The following is a 15,566-nucleotide window of genomic DNA, read 5'->3' on the forward strand; positions in this document are numbered from 1 at the left end:
GAAAAGCAGTCAACACCCAAAACATCTGGAGTTAGCCCTGGCACAGGGACAGGCCAGACCAGGGGCCACCAAAGAGATTTGGGTGCTGCCTGGTGTGGGTCATCTCTGTGCTACCCCTGACTTCTACTCCACTCCCGTAAGCTCCTTCACAATGTCAACAAGACTGGCTTTAAAGGTCTTTGTGAAGCCCCTGGTCGTCTCACAGACTATTGACCCGTACACCACTAATCTGCTGCCACCAACCAGGTCCTCCCCGGTAAAATCATTTAGTCTCAGTCAGGTTCTCAAGGTAACAAAGAAGAGTGTAGTTTATTGTAGACACAAACAAAGTTTAACTGCATTCCAAACGTTGTTACTCTTTACCTTCTTAAAGGTAAAGGGACCCCTGACCATTAGGTCCAGTTGTGGCCGACTCTGGCATTGCGGCGCTCATCTCACTTTATTGGCCAAGGGAGCCGGCGTACAGCTTCCGGGTCATGTGGCCAGCAGGACTAAGCCGCTTCTGGCGAACCAGAGCAGCGCACGGAAATGCCGTTTCCCTTCCCGCTGGAGCGGTACCTATTTATCTACTTGCACTTTGACGTGCTTTCGAACTGCTAGGTGGGCAGGAGCAGGGACCGAGCAACGGGAGCTCACCCCGTCATTGTGGGAATTAGAACCGCCGACCTTCTGATCAGCAAGCCCTAGGTTCTGTGGTTTAACCCACAGCGCCACCCACGTCCCACGTATAGTATAGGTAGGTATTATATAGAGTAATGTCGGTATGTTTTACATTATGAAAATTAGGTAGTGTGTTGTGTATTGTGTAAATGTATATGTATGTGTTTTATGTTAATAAAATAAAATAAATAAAATAAAAAGCTCTATGAGACTACTTTGAACAGCCCTGGCTTCCCACAAAGGATTCTGGGAGCTGTCGTTTTCTTCAGGTGCTGAGAGTTGTGAGGACACCCCCTTATTCCCCTCACAGAGCCCCCCCTTGCTCCTCATATTGAAGTCTGTTTCGAAGTCCTGCCCCAAAAGGCACCCTCTGCAGATGAGAATTTGTGAGGACATTGCCCACCCAATCCCAGTTTCCTGGAGTGCCACCCAGCAGGTCCAAACTGGGATTAGGAGCCCCCCCCCCAGTCCTACCTTTGCTTCGTTATTCGTCTCTCAGGCAGGAGTGGGTCAGGGGTTTCTGTCGTCCGCCTGACACTTGTGGGTTATCTTGGTCCATGTGCTTCCTTCTCCCCGGGGACAGTCATATTTAGAGCTTTCCAAAACCGCAAAACGTTGACAGGAGGGGAAGCCCAACCTCTGGGTTTCCCCCCGCCCCCCCCCCCATAGTTGAACTGGGGCTAAGTTCACCCTCAGGCATTCTTTGAAAAGTGGAAGTTGAGCCGAAAGAGGGGAACCAGAAAGCAAACAAAGCATAGAAGCCAAGATTACATTTCCTCTTTCGAAGCCAAACAATTTGGTGTCTCCAGTGGGAATGAGTTCCACGGTCTGCGTGAAGAGGCCCTTTCTTTTATATGCCCTAAATCTTCCAAGGCTCAGAGGAAAACTTTTTACTGCAGAAGCTCATCCCCTCCAACATTTCTCGGTTCACATAGATGTTGTATACACATCACATTGAGCAGAAAAAATTGTTGTTGTTGTTGAGTCGTTTAGTCGTGTCCGCCTCTTCGTGACCCCCTGGACCAGAGCACGCCAGGCACTCCTGTCTTCCACTGCCTCCCGCAGTTTGGTCAAACTCATGCTGGTCTCTTCAAGAACACTGTCCCACCATCTCGTCCTCTGTCGTCCCCTTCTCCTTGGGCCCTCCATCTTCCCCAACATCAGGGTCTTTTCCAGAGAGTCTTCTCTTCTCCTGAGGTGACCAAAGTCTTGGAGCCTCAGCTTCAGGATCTGTCCTTCCAGTGAGCACTCAGGGCTGGTTTCCTTCAGAATGGAGAGGTTTGATCTTCTTGCAGTCCATGGGACTCTCAAGAGTCTCCTCCAGCACCAGAATTCAAAAGCATCCATTCTTGGGCGATCAGCCTTCTTTATGGTCCAGCCTCTCACTTCCATACATCACTACTGGGAGAACCATAGCTTTTACTATATGAGTTGAGGTGTAGGTAGTGCTAAAAGAAAAGTCCATTGAGAGGGCATTGCAGTGGGTGACTTAGATTTGAAGGAGCCCAAGCAGTCCTGAACCCCTAAGACTCCCAAGGACTGGTGGCCTTGTTGGTGACCCCCAGACGCATGACTCTGCACTCTGGTTTCCTGCTGAGCCAGGGCCAGATTTAGGTTTGACACGGCCCTCAGCTACTGAAGGTAACGGGGCCCTTTATATGTCCAGCTGTCCTTTGTTAACAACAAATTGTCGCTGTTTTTTGTGTAGAATATATGCTATGTGGTTATTTAGGGACCTCATAGGTATCTCAAGCAATTTGCGCATAACAAAATATGTATTTTATCAAAGTACTGTATTTTTTCGTGTACAAGACTATATTTTTCCCCTAAATTTTTGAAGTTTAAAATAAGGGCTCATCTTATACAGTACACGGATAGTGCATAGTGTATTTTCTTAATTTTGAGTCCCCCAAATTAGAGGGTGTCTTATACACGGGAAAATACGGTAATTGCTGAACTGAAATACAATTAAGAAGATATTAATAGTGAAATAATTCCCAGTGATATTTGAGGGAGCAGGCGGGACCCATGACTTACATTGTAGGAGCCTACACAACACAAAACACTGTTGCTGTAGGTGGGTTTTGTTTTATTTGGTTTTTACCTTATACAGTGGTACCTCGGGTTACAAATGCTTCGGGTTACAAATACTTTGGGTTACAAACTCTGCTAACCCAGAAATAGTACCTCGGGTTACAAACTTTGCCCCAGGATGAGAACGGAAATTGCACGGCGGCAGCAGGAGGCCTCATTAGCGAAAGCACACCTCAGGTTAAGAATGGTTTCGGGTTAAGAACGGACCTCTGGAACGAATTAAGTTCGTAATGCGAGGTACCACTGGAAATGTACATCCAGTTGTTGTTTTCCCTTTAAATTTTTTTGGGGAGGGCCCCAAGAGAGTGGGGCCCTAAGCTATAGCTTGTTTAGCTTATATCCAGCACTGGGGACAGCCAAAATCAAAGTGACTTTTCTTCAGACAATGGATTACTACATTACGCAATTTGGTGTCGGAAGATGGAAGGAGGACGGCAGCCGCAGACTTAGATAATGTTGACTTTCAATTTGTCTGACAGGTTTATCCATGTTTGTATCCAGCAATTCATAGCTACTGTAAATGGACCCTCCATCTTCAGGGACAGTCTACCTCTGAATAGCAGTTGTCCGCAGGATGAAAAGCAAGTGGTTGGGACAGTTGTCTTCCTACTCTCCAGGGAGCTTCCTAGAAGTATGGTATCTCTCATTGCCTGGAGGGGGTGATGGGAGGAGGCTGCGGTCCTGATTCAACCAGCCTCTCCGATGTCCTTACTTTGCAACGGCAGGATAAATCACAGCTCTTTTTCACAACAGGAAAGGTCTGCAAAATGCCACCAAATTTTACTGGAATGGCATGTGCCACAATGGCACTGGGTCCATGAATACCACAAAGGGGAGTGTTTTGCTCTAGCTTCCTCTTTCCCCCAAGGGGAAAGTTGCTGATATAAAAACAATTTCTTGTGTGTGTGTTTCTGTGTGTAATCTTCTGAGAATTCAGGGTTCCACCTACTGTACAGAAGTCATTTTCGGTCACATAGAACAGCAGGATAAAGGTAAAGGAACCCCTGACCATTAGGTCCAGTCGTGGCCGACTCTGGGGTTGCAGCGCTCATCTCGCATTACTGGCCGAGGGAGCCGGCGTACAGCTTCCGGGTCATGTGGCCAGCATGACTAAGCCGCTTCTGGCGAACCAGGGCAGCGCACGGAAACGCCGTTTACCTTCCCGCTGGAGTGGTACCTATTTATCTACTTGCACTTTGACGTGCTTTCGAACTGCTAGGTTGGCAGGAGCAGGGACTGAGCAACGGGAGCTCACCCTGTCGCGGAGATTCAAACCGCCAACCTTCTGATCAGCAAGTCCTAGGCTCTGTGATTTAGACCACAGCGCCACCCGCGTCCCAGAACAGCAGGATAATGATGCACAAAAGAAGGGGGCGTCCCATCTCCCCACAACACAAAATTCACTTTTGGGTTTCGTTCCTGCAAGACCTTCCAATTACCCTGTTTTAAGGAGGATGGCTCTGCTTTCTTTGAAGGTGCCCCAGGTTCTGCCATTGTTCCAGGGCTGTGACCATCATTTTTTGCCACAGGGCATAGGAAATCTGTCCCTGATAGACAACCACTGTGGGTATCTCTGTTCTCACCCGTGATACTTGGAGGCTGTAGAGTAACACCACATTCAGAAGTACAGGTTCCCTTCACGGTAGTAGTAATAATAATAATAATTTATTATTTATACCCCACCCACCTGGCTGGGTTTCCTCAGCCACTCTGGGCAGCTCCCAACTGAATATTAAAAACACAATAAAACATCAAACATTAAAAACTTCCTTAAACAGGGTTGCCTTCAGATGTCTTCTAAAAGTCAGATAGTTGTTTATTTCCTTGACATCTGACGGGAGGGTGTTCCACAGGGCAGTTGCCACCACCAAGAAGGCCCTCTGCCTGGTTTCCTGTAGTTTCATTTCTCACAGGGAGGGAACCGCCAGAAGGCCCTCGGAGCTGGACCTCAGTGTCCGGGCAGAACGATAGGGATGGAGATGCTCCTTCAGGGATACTGGGCCTGTTGTGGCTGTAGAGACTGATATGGGAGAGACATGTTTTGTTGCAACTGGGGCAACCAAAAGTGTCACCTTCAAAGGTAGCCCCACATAGAGCGCATGGCAGTAGTCCAAGCGGGAGATAACCAGAGCATGCACCACTCTGGCGAGACAGACAGAAGGCAGGGAGGGTCTTGTCCTGCGTACCAGATGGAGCTGGTAGACAGCTGCCCATCTTCCAAGGAAGTCCATTTCACCGTCAAACACCCCTTCCCATCAGAAAGTTCTTCCTCATTTTTAATAGGAATCTCGTTTCTTGTAATTTGAATGCACTGTAATCTTGTTTCTTAGAAGTGTCTACTATTTTTAAAGTCGGCCAATTGGTGTTAAAGAAAGATAGAACGTTTTTTATCTATGCGACAACAGCAGCAAGAATACTCATCGCAAAGTACTGGAAGACACAAGATTTGCCCACCTTGGAAGAATGGCAGGCGCAAGTAATAGACTACATGGAGTTGGCAGAAATGACTGGCAGAATCCGAGACCTGGGAGAAGAATCGGTGGAAGAGGAATGGAAGAAGTTTAAAGACTATCTGCAGAAACACTGCAAAGTTTATGAATGTTAAAATGATGTTGGATATGATAATAATATGGCATTAGTGATACAGTTTGAAATAGTATGCAAAAATGTAATAGAAAAAGGGTGAAAGACCAAAGTTATATTATGTCAAAAGTAAATAATATGTTAAGGGTGTTTAAACATAAGGAGGAAAGATTGGAGACATAATAGAATGACTCTAATAATTAGAAATGAGTTTTGAAAGAGGGTAAGGATTTGCTGTATCTGATTGGGTAAAGAGAAACACAAAAAAGGGAGGCGTGAGGAAGTCAAGAAAGAAAGTTAATTAAGTATGAATTTAAAAGCTGGAGTTTTTATTTTTCCTTTGTTGGGTGGAATCTTATTTTTCTGTATTTTGTTTTTCTGATCTGTTTTATGTGTATTTTTGATTATGTTTTGTTTTTCTTCACTTTTTTGGTTGTTATGTGTTTTTTCTTCTGTAAAAGCCTAATAAATATATTTTTAAAAAATAAATAAAATAAAATCTGCTTTGATGGCTAATTGAAATGAACATTTTGCAAGCTGCATAGAGATTTCCTGATTCAGCAGTGTATAAATCTTGCTAAATGAACGAAGCGCTCAGCAGGAAACCAGAGTGCAGAGTCATGCGTCTGGGGGTCACTAACAAAGCCACCAGTCCTTGGGCGTCTCAGGGGTCCAGGACTGCTTGGGCTCCTTCAAATCTAAGTCACCCACTACAATGCCCTCTCAATGCACTTTTCTTTTTGCGCTACCTACACCTCAACTCATATAGTTAAAGCTCTGGTTTTCCCTGTAGTGATGTATGGAAGTGAGAGCTGGACCATAAAGAAGGCTGATCGCCCAAGAATGGATGCTTTTGAATTCTGGTGCTGGAGGAGACTCTTGAGAGTCCCATGGACTGCAAGAAGATCAAACCTCTCCATTCGGAAGGAAATCAGCCCTGAGTGCTACCTGGAAGGACGGATCCTGAAGCTGAGGCTCCAAGACTTTGGCCACTTCAGGAGAAGAGAAGACTCCCTGGAAAAGACCCTGGTGCTGGGAAAGATGGAGGGCGCAAGGAGAAGGGGACGACAGAGGACGAGATGGTGGGACAGTGTTCTCGAAGCTACCAGTGTGAGCTTGACCAAACTGCGGGAGGCAGCGGAAGACAGGAGGGCCTGGCGTGCTCTGGTCCAGGGGGTCACGAAGAGGCGGACACGACTAAACGACTAAACAACAACAACAACACCTCAGCTCTGCCTTGGGCTGGGTCAGGGCTTCAGAGAAGCCATTGACGGTGCGAGATGATCTCTGTCTCGGATGCTAGAGAGGTCTGATCTGACCTGTGGTGTCCTGCTAGGGCGGTGGTGGCTGGTGCCCATTTGCGACTGGTAGGGTGGGAGGCCAGGAGGCCAACAGCAGATGGCGTCAGAGCCAATGACAAGCAGAAACACGCAACTCTAGCCTGTCACTGATGAATTCCACAAAGGCAACGTTGAGACAGAGGAGGAGGAAGGTTCCCAGTGAGGAAAGGGAGCCATATTTACAGCTTTTCAGTCTCGAGAAAAGGCGGGTAAGAGATGACACGATGGAAGTTTATAAAATTATGCGTGGGGTGCAGAAAGCAAAGAGAGAAAAGCTTTTCTGTCTCCCTAGAGTGGTGCATGCTCTAGTTCTCTCTTGCTTGGACTACTGCAATGCGCTCTACGTGGGGCTACCTTTGAAGGTGACCCGGAAACTGCAACTAATCCAGAATGCAGCAGCTAGACTGGGGACTGGGAGCGGCCGCCGAGACCACATAACACCGGTCTTGAAAGACCTACACTGGCTCCCAGTACATTTCCAAGCACAATTCAAAGTGTTGGGGCTGACTTTGAAAGCCCTAAACGGCCTCAAAGGCCCAGTATATCTGAAGGCAGCCCTGTTTAGGGAAGCTTTTAATGTTTAATTGGTTATTGTATTTTAATATTCCGTTGTAAGCCGCCCAGAGTGGATGGAGAAACCCAGCCAGATGGACGGGGTATAAATAATAAATTGTTGTTGTTGTTGTTGTTATTTCCCTCTCATAACAGTCGAATTTGTGGACGTCCCATGTAGCTGAATGCTGGAAGATTCAGGGCAGATAGTAGAAAGCGCTTCTGCACAGAGTTAAACTATGGAACTCCCTGCCACAGGAGTCAGTTATGACCACCAACTTGGATGGCTTAAAAGAGTAATAGACAAATAGACATCCTGGGGGTGCCTTGAATGATGGTGAGGGGTGCCACAGGCAACAATGGCCTCCATCTCTCTTTCCTTCCCTCCTTCTTCTGATGCCTTCTTGCGTCTCTACTGGGCCACTAACCCTGTGGGCATCCTCTTCCCATGCCCCAGGGCAGGGGGCATGAGGAGGCACCTCTCCTTGGGGTGTTGTAAACAAAAATTGCCCTTTTCCCTTATGGGGTATCCAAGAGCCCATATAGAGTCCTTACATAGGTTCCCTGTTGGTAGGACAGAATAATAGAGGCCAACCAGAGAATATTGAGAAGCAAAGCAGCTAGTAAGCCTGATCTTTATTGATCTGTTGCAACAGGGAGTTCCCCTCACCCACAGGAGAGAGGAGGGACCCAGAAATATGGCACGCAAGGCCTTATAAAGACTTTTGAAATTGCCACCCTGTAGATCAAGACCACCCCCAGAAACATCATACATATATCACAGAAAATGTGGTCTTAAAACAGAAATTTGAATGTTGTTTTTCTCCTGTCCTTGTTTATCTCCTGTCTGGCAGGTTACTTGATTGGATTTCCTGGGTAGCCTGGCCAGTCTTTTGTAATGATAAATACTTAGTTCCTGAGCCAGGTCACAGGCTCACACCCTATTCATATCTTAAATGTGCCCTTAAGAGAGGATTTGTGAGGAAAGAGACAATGCAGAGGTTTCCCACTTTGACCTTGCAGAGAAAAATTTGCTCAGTTTAGGAACCAAAATGGTTCCAGGTCGGTCTTCCTGTGATCTATGCACGTGCTTGGTTGGTACGCTTATGAACATTACCATATATCTAAGATCAGACTGCCTAGTGGATGAGACTGCTCCCCAGCAATCGACCGTGGGATCATTGCACCCTTCGTGTCCACAGCTACAAGCCAATCGCTTTAGAGAATTACTGCAAAAGAGCTGGCCTCTCCTGGCAAGGTTTGGCTAGGATCCTTATCACGAGTTTCCAGAAACATGGAAGCACATTGCTCCTATGGAGGTTTGCGGAGCAGACACTACAAAGCGGGTCCTTCCGTTTCTGAGGTCCAGCGCCGAGGGCCTTCTGGTGGTTCCCTCATTACGAGAAGCAAAGCTACAGGGAACCAGGCAGAGGGCCTTCTCGGTAGTGGCGCCCGCCCTGTGGAACGCCCTCCCACCAGATGTCAAAGCGATAAACAACTACCTGACATTCAGAAGACATCTTAAGGCAGCCCTGTTCAGGGAAGTTTTTAATGTGTGATATTTTACTGTATTTTTGCTTTCTATGGAAGCCGCCCAGAGTGGCTGGGGAAACCCAGCCAGATGGGCGGGGTACAAATAATAATAATAATAATAATAATAATAATAATAATAATAATAATAATAATTCCTCTTTTCAGCTGTCCAGTGTCTACAGGACAGGATGTCCCACAAACTCTATGCATCGACTCCCTCGGCCCCCTTCCGCCAACCTTCTCCAGGCCCCCTCAAGTGATCTTTGCACTGTCAACATACTTTTGCTCTCTCTCCAGGGGAGCATTTTCAGCTTTCAAAAAAGCTGATCAGGGTCAGGAACAAAGTTTTTCCCATTTTCTTCAAAAGAAGTGAAATTACCGTATTTTTTGCTCTATAAGACTCGCTTTTTCCCTCCTAAGAAGTAAGGGGAAATGTGTGTGTGCGTCTTATGGAGTGAATGCAGGCTGCGCAGCTATCCCAGAAGCCAGAACAGCAAGAGGGATCGCTGCTTTCGCTGCGCAGCTATCCCTCTTGCTGTTCTGGCTTCTGAGATTCAGATTTTTTTTTTCTTGTTTTCCTCCTCCAAAAACTAGGTGCGTCTTGTGGTCTGGTGCGTCTTATAGAGCGAAAAATACGGTAAGTGCACAAAAAAGTGACTGTTTATTTGGATCCTACCGCCTCCTCTGTTTGGGATGCAAAAGGGCCCAGCTTTCATTTTTAAGTGAGAGAAGTCAAATAAGGTCATTTATGATCTTCGTAGACACCAACCATTCCAAACCTGGGGGCCCCTGGGGAATTGGACTACAATTCCCAGCAGCAGCATCAGCAGCACACACCCGATTCACACCTCCACATTCAAATCTGCATCCCTCTGAACACCTGGATGGCCACCATGAGTAGATGCATCATCTGTGGCCTGATCCAGCTGCAGGGCTCCTCCTATGTTCTTGTTTTCCAGAGGTCCCACTGGGATGACAGTAGCCATTGGCCCTGAGAACTTGAGTTTGCTATCATTGTACGCGTCACGCTGCACAGAGCTGCTTGCTAAATGACTGTGTGAAGGGCTTTTTCCTGCCCCCAATTAAATCTCATTGCAGGCACTGAGGGGGAAGGTGCTTCACACAGCAGCTTGCAAAACTATGGTGTAAATTAAACCCACCCCTCAACATTGCTGCAGGTCCATTTAATGGAGGGAGCCAGTTCCCCTGGACCAGCCTGCTCCCCTGCATGCTGCAGTTGGTGTGGCCACCTAGTGGCAGCCATGAAAATTGCAGAGCGTGATGACACCTTACATTCTTATGTACCGTATTTTTTGCTCTATACGACTCACTTTTTCCCTCCTAAAAAGTAAGGGGAAATGTCTTATGGAGCGAATGCAGGCTGCGCAGCTATCCCAGAAGCCAGAACAACAAGAGGGATTGCTGCTTTCACTGTGCAGCGATCTCTCTTGCTGTTCTGGCTTCTGAGATTCAGAATTTTTTTTTCTTGTTTTCCTCCTCCAAAAACTAGGTGCGTCTTGTGGTCTGGTGCGTCTTATAGAGCGAAAAATACGGTATATAGCAGGCACATCCAATAGGTAGATCGTGATGTACCAGTAGATGGGTAGATCACTGGTTACCCCAGCTCAACACTTTTGCCATGAACCCCCCCCCCAAAAAAAAATGGGGTTTAAAAAGGTAAAGGGACCCCTGACCATTAGGTCCAGCTGTGGCCAACTCTGGGGTTGCGGCGCTCATCTCGCTTTATTGGCCGAGGGAGCCGGCGTACAGCTTCCGGGTCATGTGGACAGCAGGACTAAGCCACTTCTGGCAAACCAGAGCAGCACACGGAAACGCCGTTTATCTTCCCGCTGGAGCAGTACCTATTTATCTACTTGCACTTTGACGTGCTTTCGAACTGCTAGGTTGGCAGGAGCAGGGACCGAACAATGGGAGCTCACCCCATCACGGGGATTCGAACTGCCGACCTTCCGATCCACAAGCCCTAGGCTCTGTTATTTAGACCACAGCGCCACCCGCGTCCTCCCTAAAAAATGCTCAACCACTTTGACCTGAACCTCCAAAAAGGGAGTAGATAACTGCCAGTCTTTGTGAGTAGATCGCAGTCCCTTGGGAGTTGGCCACCCCTGGTATTTAGGAAGAAAACAGAAGTGATTCTGAAGTTAACACAACTATTCCTCCTCTTCCCCGCCTGAGGCAAATCACACAGCCACACAAGCACATGGGTTTTTCATTGGTTTTTAATTATTCGTTGCCGAAGGCGATAATATTTCTATGCAAAATACTCTTATATCTCCCCACCCACCCGCCCACCCCAAACAAACTTCACGTGGCCCCTAGCAAGAAACAACCTCCAATTACATCCTGTTTTGTTTTTTTTAAATAATGCCCCAGGGGAGGGGGAAGAACCTTTTTCGTCTGACCAACCCCTTCCATGCCAACACACTGGTGTGGGGTTTTTTTTTGGGGGGGGGAGGGGGTTGGCACCAGGAACCCCATTCCCTTGGGAGGAAAGCCCTTAACAAATCAGTGTGACGGGAGGCACCCATTGTGTTCAGCGAGCGTTACTGGGAGGGGAGGGGGGGGGCAAGGAGAAGAGAGGCAAAGTGTCCGATCCCTTCTGGGCCCTCTTTGAAAACCCAGGGAGTTCAGGAGCCTGGGCATGCCCTGCTGGAAACGGCACACTTTTGAGAAGGGCCTGAAGAGGGGGCGCAGAGGGCCAGATCAAACTGTTTAAATCAGGATCAGAGGCCACATCTGCCAGCCGCCATCTTGCCATGGATCGGCAGTTTCCCCAGGGTAAACCCCCCCCCCCCAGCTTTACCCCATTGGCCTGTGGGTGAATTGGCATATTTAGTCGTGTGAGCTGGGACAACTTGGGGGGGGGGCAAACACAGCCCTGGGATGCCCCACCCCCCCTCCAAGCACACTGGTATCCTTGTGCTCTGTCCCTCCATTCCAGCTGCATCTTTCCCTTTGTTTTCTGTAGATTATCCTTGTTTTTTGCCTCAATTCAGCGGTTGTTAAAAGAAAAAGACATTTGCGCTCCTTGGGCGGTGGGGTGGGGGGGTGGTAGCCAGCCTTTGGACCAGGTCCAACATATGCTTTTCAGGCATAATTAAAATGTCAGATTCAACCCCTGTCATTTTAAAAATTATTTCTATGAACGGTCAGGGTGAGGCTTGCTTTCGGAGGGTGGGGCAGGGGAGAACCTGGTTCGAGCGGAAGCTTAGTTCAAGTGTTTGGAGCAGAATCTGTGTTGCTTAACTTCGCAGCAGCTACAGAAATAAACTTCTCCACTGACACACCAGCAGCTCTTCCTTCCTAGAGTAGAAGTTTGACCCGGCACCTTCCTCCTTACCCCCGACAGGCTAACTTTTGGAGAGTTTTGTGTCTTGCCGGGGGCCAGCAGTGGCTGGAGCAGTGGGGTTGGGGCTAAATATCTCCAACTCCCCCAACCCCCAAGTCCAATCTCTGTTTTTTTCTTTATATACAAAAAATAATAATTAATCCATTAGATTTGGAAATTAAAATCTTCAAAGTGAACTTAAAACAGCCCTCTGAAATATATCTCCCACCCACTAAACTGTTCTCCTCTGTGTATTTTTTTTTCATACATCACGCACAGCCGCACCAAAATACTTGATATGACCCCAAAAAATAGTCACAGGACATCAAAAAAACTCTATTTCCCTTTTTTTTTTTTCAACCTTTCTCTTCTTTTTCTCTCTCTCTCCTCTCCCTCCCCCAGAAAGAAAAATATAGATTGCTGGATTAGCAAAAATGGTTCCATGATTATTGTTATTATTATTTTTTGTTATCCTTTTTCTGCTAAATTTTGAAGCCACAAAAGTAAACTTCATGCACTGAAGAGGAAAAAAACAAAACGAAATGAAAGAGAAAAATCAAAAAGAGATAAAAAGTCAACTGAAAATAATATCTATCTATCTATATATAGATATATAGATATAGATATATTATCTCCCAAAGTCATCGTCATCATCAGGCCATTCTTGCAAGCGAGGATTATCTTGGATTCATCAGTCCTGGGTCTGTGCTTGTTTCAATCGTAGAATATTATTCAGCCAAAACAAAAGAGGGAAGGAACGGGAAAAGGTCTCTTGTTTCCTTCCAAGGGGAAAATAGTCAGGTTTTTTTATTTTTTTAAACAGCAGAAAACTTAGATTGGTGAATTTGTTTTGATTCTTTTAACGAGTGTGCAGTGTTGCAGCTCCTTCCAAAATTAAAAAACCCTCCGGAGTCCCCATCCCTCTTCTCTGCCCTAATGATCAAACCACAGTCAGGGAACTTTAAAACTCCTCAGCAACAATCCCTTCTTTTCTTCTGAATCACTGGGGGAAAGGGGGTGGGAGTCCTGGAAAGTAAACTCATCAAAAGTGGCTTCCATTTGCAGAAAGTTTTTCTTAAAAAATATCTCTCTCTTCTCTCCCACAAGTAAGTTTGTTTCAGTCTTTCTCTCTTCGAGTTCAGAGTCTGCGTGTGCCTCCCCTCCACCTTGCTGCTTGTAAAACGAAACAGACCAGAATCTAAGAACCCCCCCATTCTTCCCCTGTGCCACTACCTGCCCCCCCCAAATGACAGCATGCATGCGCTAGCGCTGTTGGGGATGGAAGAAAGCCCCACATTTGCTGCAGAAATTAAAAGGGGAGCGCTTTTGAATCAGGATTAGGGGTGGGGGAGCCGGATCACGCAAGAAGAAGAAAAGAAAAAAGAAAGGAAAAAGGAAAACAAAAATTGAGAAGATTAAAGAGTCAACGGAAGAAACGAAAGAAGCCTGTCCCAAGACATCCCCACCCATCCCCAAAATATTAACCAAACAGCTAAGTTCAGTGGCAAGAGACAAGAGTCGGTCCCCCTCTCCAGAGAGGACAGCTCTGTCGCAGATTCGGTGGTGGTTGGTTTTGCCATCCCTTCCGGGAAAGATCAGTTCACATTAAGCTCCTAAAGTCTCTCACGAGCCGGGATCCAAATGTACGGGCCGGAGAGCTCCTCAATGATTCTTTTGATCTTGTGGTAGATCTCTTCGAAGCTGTCTCCTTCTACGATGGCTGGGGGGAAAGAGGGAGAAGAAGGGGTGAGTGTGTCAAAGAGAGAGAGAGTCTGGGGTTGCTTTTAGAACACGAGAGATCAGTTAGTAAGAACATTGAGAAGAGGCTGGCTGCTGAACAAGGCCAGGGGCTCATTCCGGGATCTTGATGATATTTCCGGGATCTAAGACCCCTGCTGGATCAGGCCAATGGCACATCGAGTCCAGCATTCTGTTCTTACAGTGGCCAAGCAGATGCCTCAATAATAATAATAATAATAATAATAATAATAATAATAATAATAATATAATTTATTATTTATACCCCGCCCATCTGGCTGAGTTTCCCCAGCCACTCTGGGCGGCTCCCAATCAAATGTTTAAAACAGTACAGAATTAAATATTAAAAACTTCCCTAAACAGGGCTGCCTTCAGGTGTCTTTTAAAGATAGGATATCTGCTTATTTCCTTCACATCTGAAGGGAGGGCGTTCCACAGGGTACGCCCCACTACCAAGAAGGCCCTCTGCCTGGTTCCCTGTAACCTCACTTCTCGCAATGAGGGAACCGCCAGAAGGCCCTCGGCGCTAGACCTCAGTGTCCTGGCAGAACGATGGGGGTGGAGACGCTCCTTCAGATGTACTGAACTGAGGCTGTTTAGGGCTTTAAAGGTCAGCGGCAACACTATGAATTGTGCTTGGAAACGTACTGGGAGCCAATGGGAAGACAGGAGGCAGAACCTGAGCAAAACACCACTCTCTCCTCTCCTGTGGCTCTCAGCAGCTGATATTCAGCTCCTGGCAAGAGAAGAGTCCCAGAATGCCTGTTGTAGCAGATACAGATAGGTAGCCGTGTTGGTCTGCCATAGTCAAAACAAAATAAAAAAATTCCTTCCAGTAGCATCTTAAAGACCAACTAAGTTAGTTCTTGGTATGAGCTTTCGTGTGCATGCACACTTCTTCAGATACACTGAAACAGAAGTCACCAGACCCTTCTATATAGTGAGAAGGTGGGGAGGGGTATTACTCAGAAGGGTGGTGGGATTGGGTGATTGGCAGATAGCTGTGATGAGCCTGTTGACGACTCTTCTATCTGAAGAAGTGTGCATGCACACAAAAGCTCATACCAAGAACTAACTTAGTTGGTCTTTAAGGTGCTACTGGAAGGAATTTTTTTATTTTGTTGCAGCAGATACATCCAGGGCTGTGCAGAGCTGGTCAGAGGCCCACCATATGGGAAATGTAGGCCAAAGGGTCCCCCTTTGCCTCTACCAGGGGACTTGGATTAGGCCTCATGCCAATTGGCCCCACCATCTCTGCTCTGGCCTGGATACATCAAGAGTCTTGTGGCACCTTAAAGACTAACAAAACTGTTGTGGCATAAGCTTTCGTGGGCTACAGTCCACTTCGTTGGATGTAGGCCCATCCTTGAAGCTCACACTGTGGCCTTGGTTAAGGGACAAACTTGGATTATGCAAGTCAAACCCACCTGCATGAATTATATGCCCACAATTCCTACAGTGGGGAGGAATTAGATAGCTGCTGAAGCTCCTTCCAATAGGAGGAAATCATAGGTACACTGGAGGATGAGGCCGCTAAAAGGTAAAGGTTAAGGACCCCTGACAGTTAAGTCCAGTCGTGAACAACTCTGGGGTTGTGGCGTTCATCTTGCTTTACTGGCCGAGGGAGCCGGTGTTTGTCCGCAGACAGTTCTTCCGGGTCATGTGGCCAGCATGACTAAGCCACTTCTGGCGAACCA

The 15,566-nt window shown here is 47.0% G+C and overlaps 2 protein-coding genes across 18 annotated transcripts in view; both read right to left on the reverse strand.

Moving 5' to 3' along the window:
- The window catches only part of LOC309326792 (asialoglycoprotein receptor 1-like), a 45,661-nt gene extending 44,419 nt beyond the window's left edge, over positions 1-1,242 (reverse strand). Inside the window, exon 1 of the mRNA XM_081835806.1 lies at positions 1,135-1,242. The gene's annotated coding sequence lies outside the window, so the exon portion shown is untranslated. The remainder of the gene's footprint in view (positions 1-1,134) is intronic.
- A 9,995-nt stretch (positions 1,243-11,237) lies between these two features.
- The window catches only part of DLG4 (discs large MAGUK scaffold protein 4), a gene marked incomplete at its 5' end in the record, with an annotated part of 134,652 nt that continues 130,323 nt past the window's right edge, over positions 11,238-15,566 (reverse strand). For all 17 annotated transcript variants that reach the window (XM_081835645.1, XM_081835643.1, XM_081835633.1 and 14 more), the window contains one exon: positions 11,238-13,831. In XM_081835645.1, coding sequence (XP_081691771.1) covers positions 13,725-13,831 — 107 coding nt within the window. In that variant the 3' untranslated portion in view covers positions 11,238-13,724. The remainder of the gene's footprint in view (positions 13,832-15,566) is intronic.

This window comes from Podarcis erhardii (assembly GCF_964252035.2).
Source record: "Podarcis erhardii genome assembly, chromosome: 13".
Taxonomy (NCBI): Eukaryota; Metazoa; Chordata; class Lepidosauria; order Squamata; family Lacertidae; genus Podarcis; species Podarcis erhardii.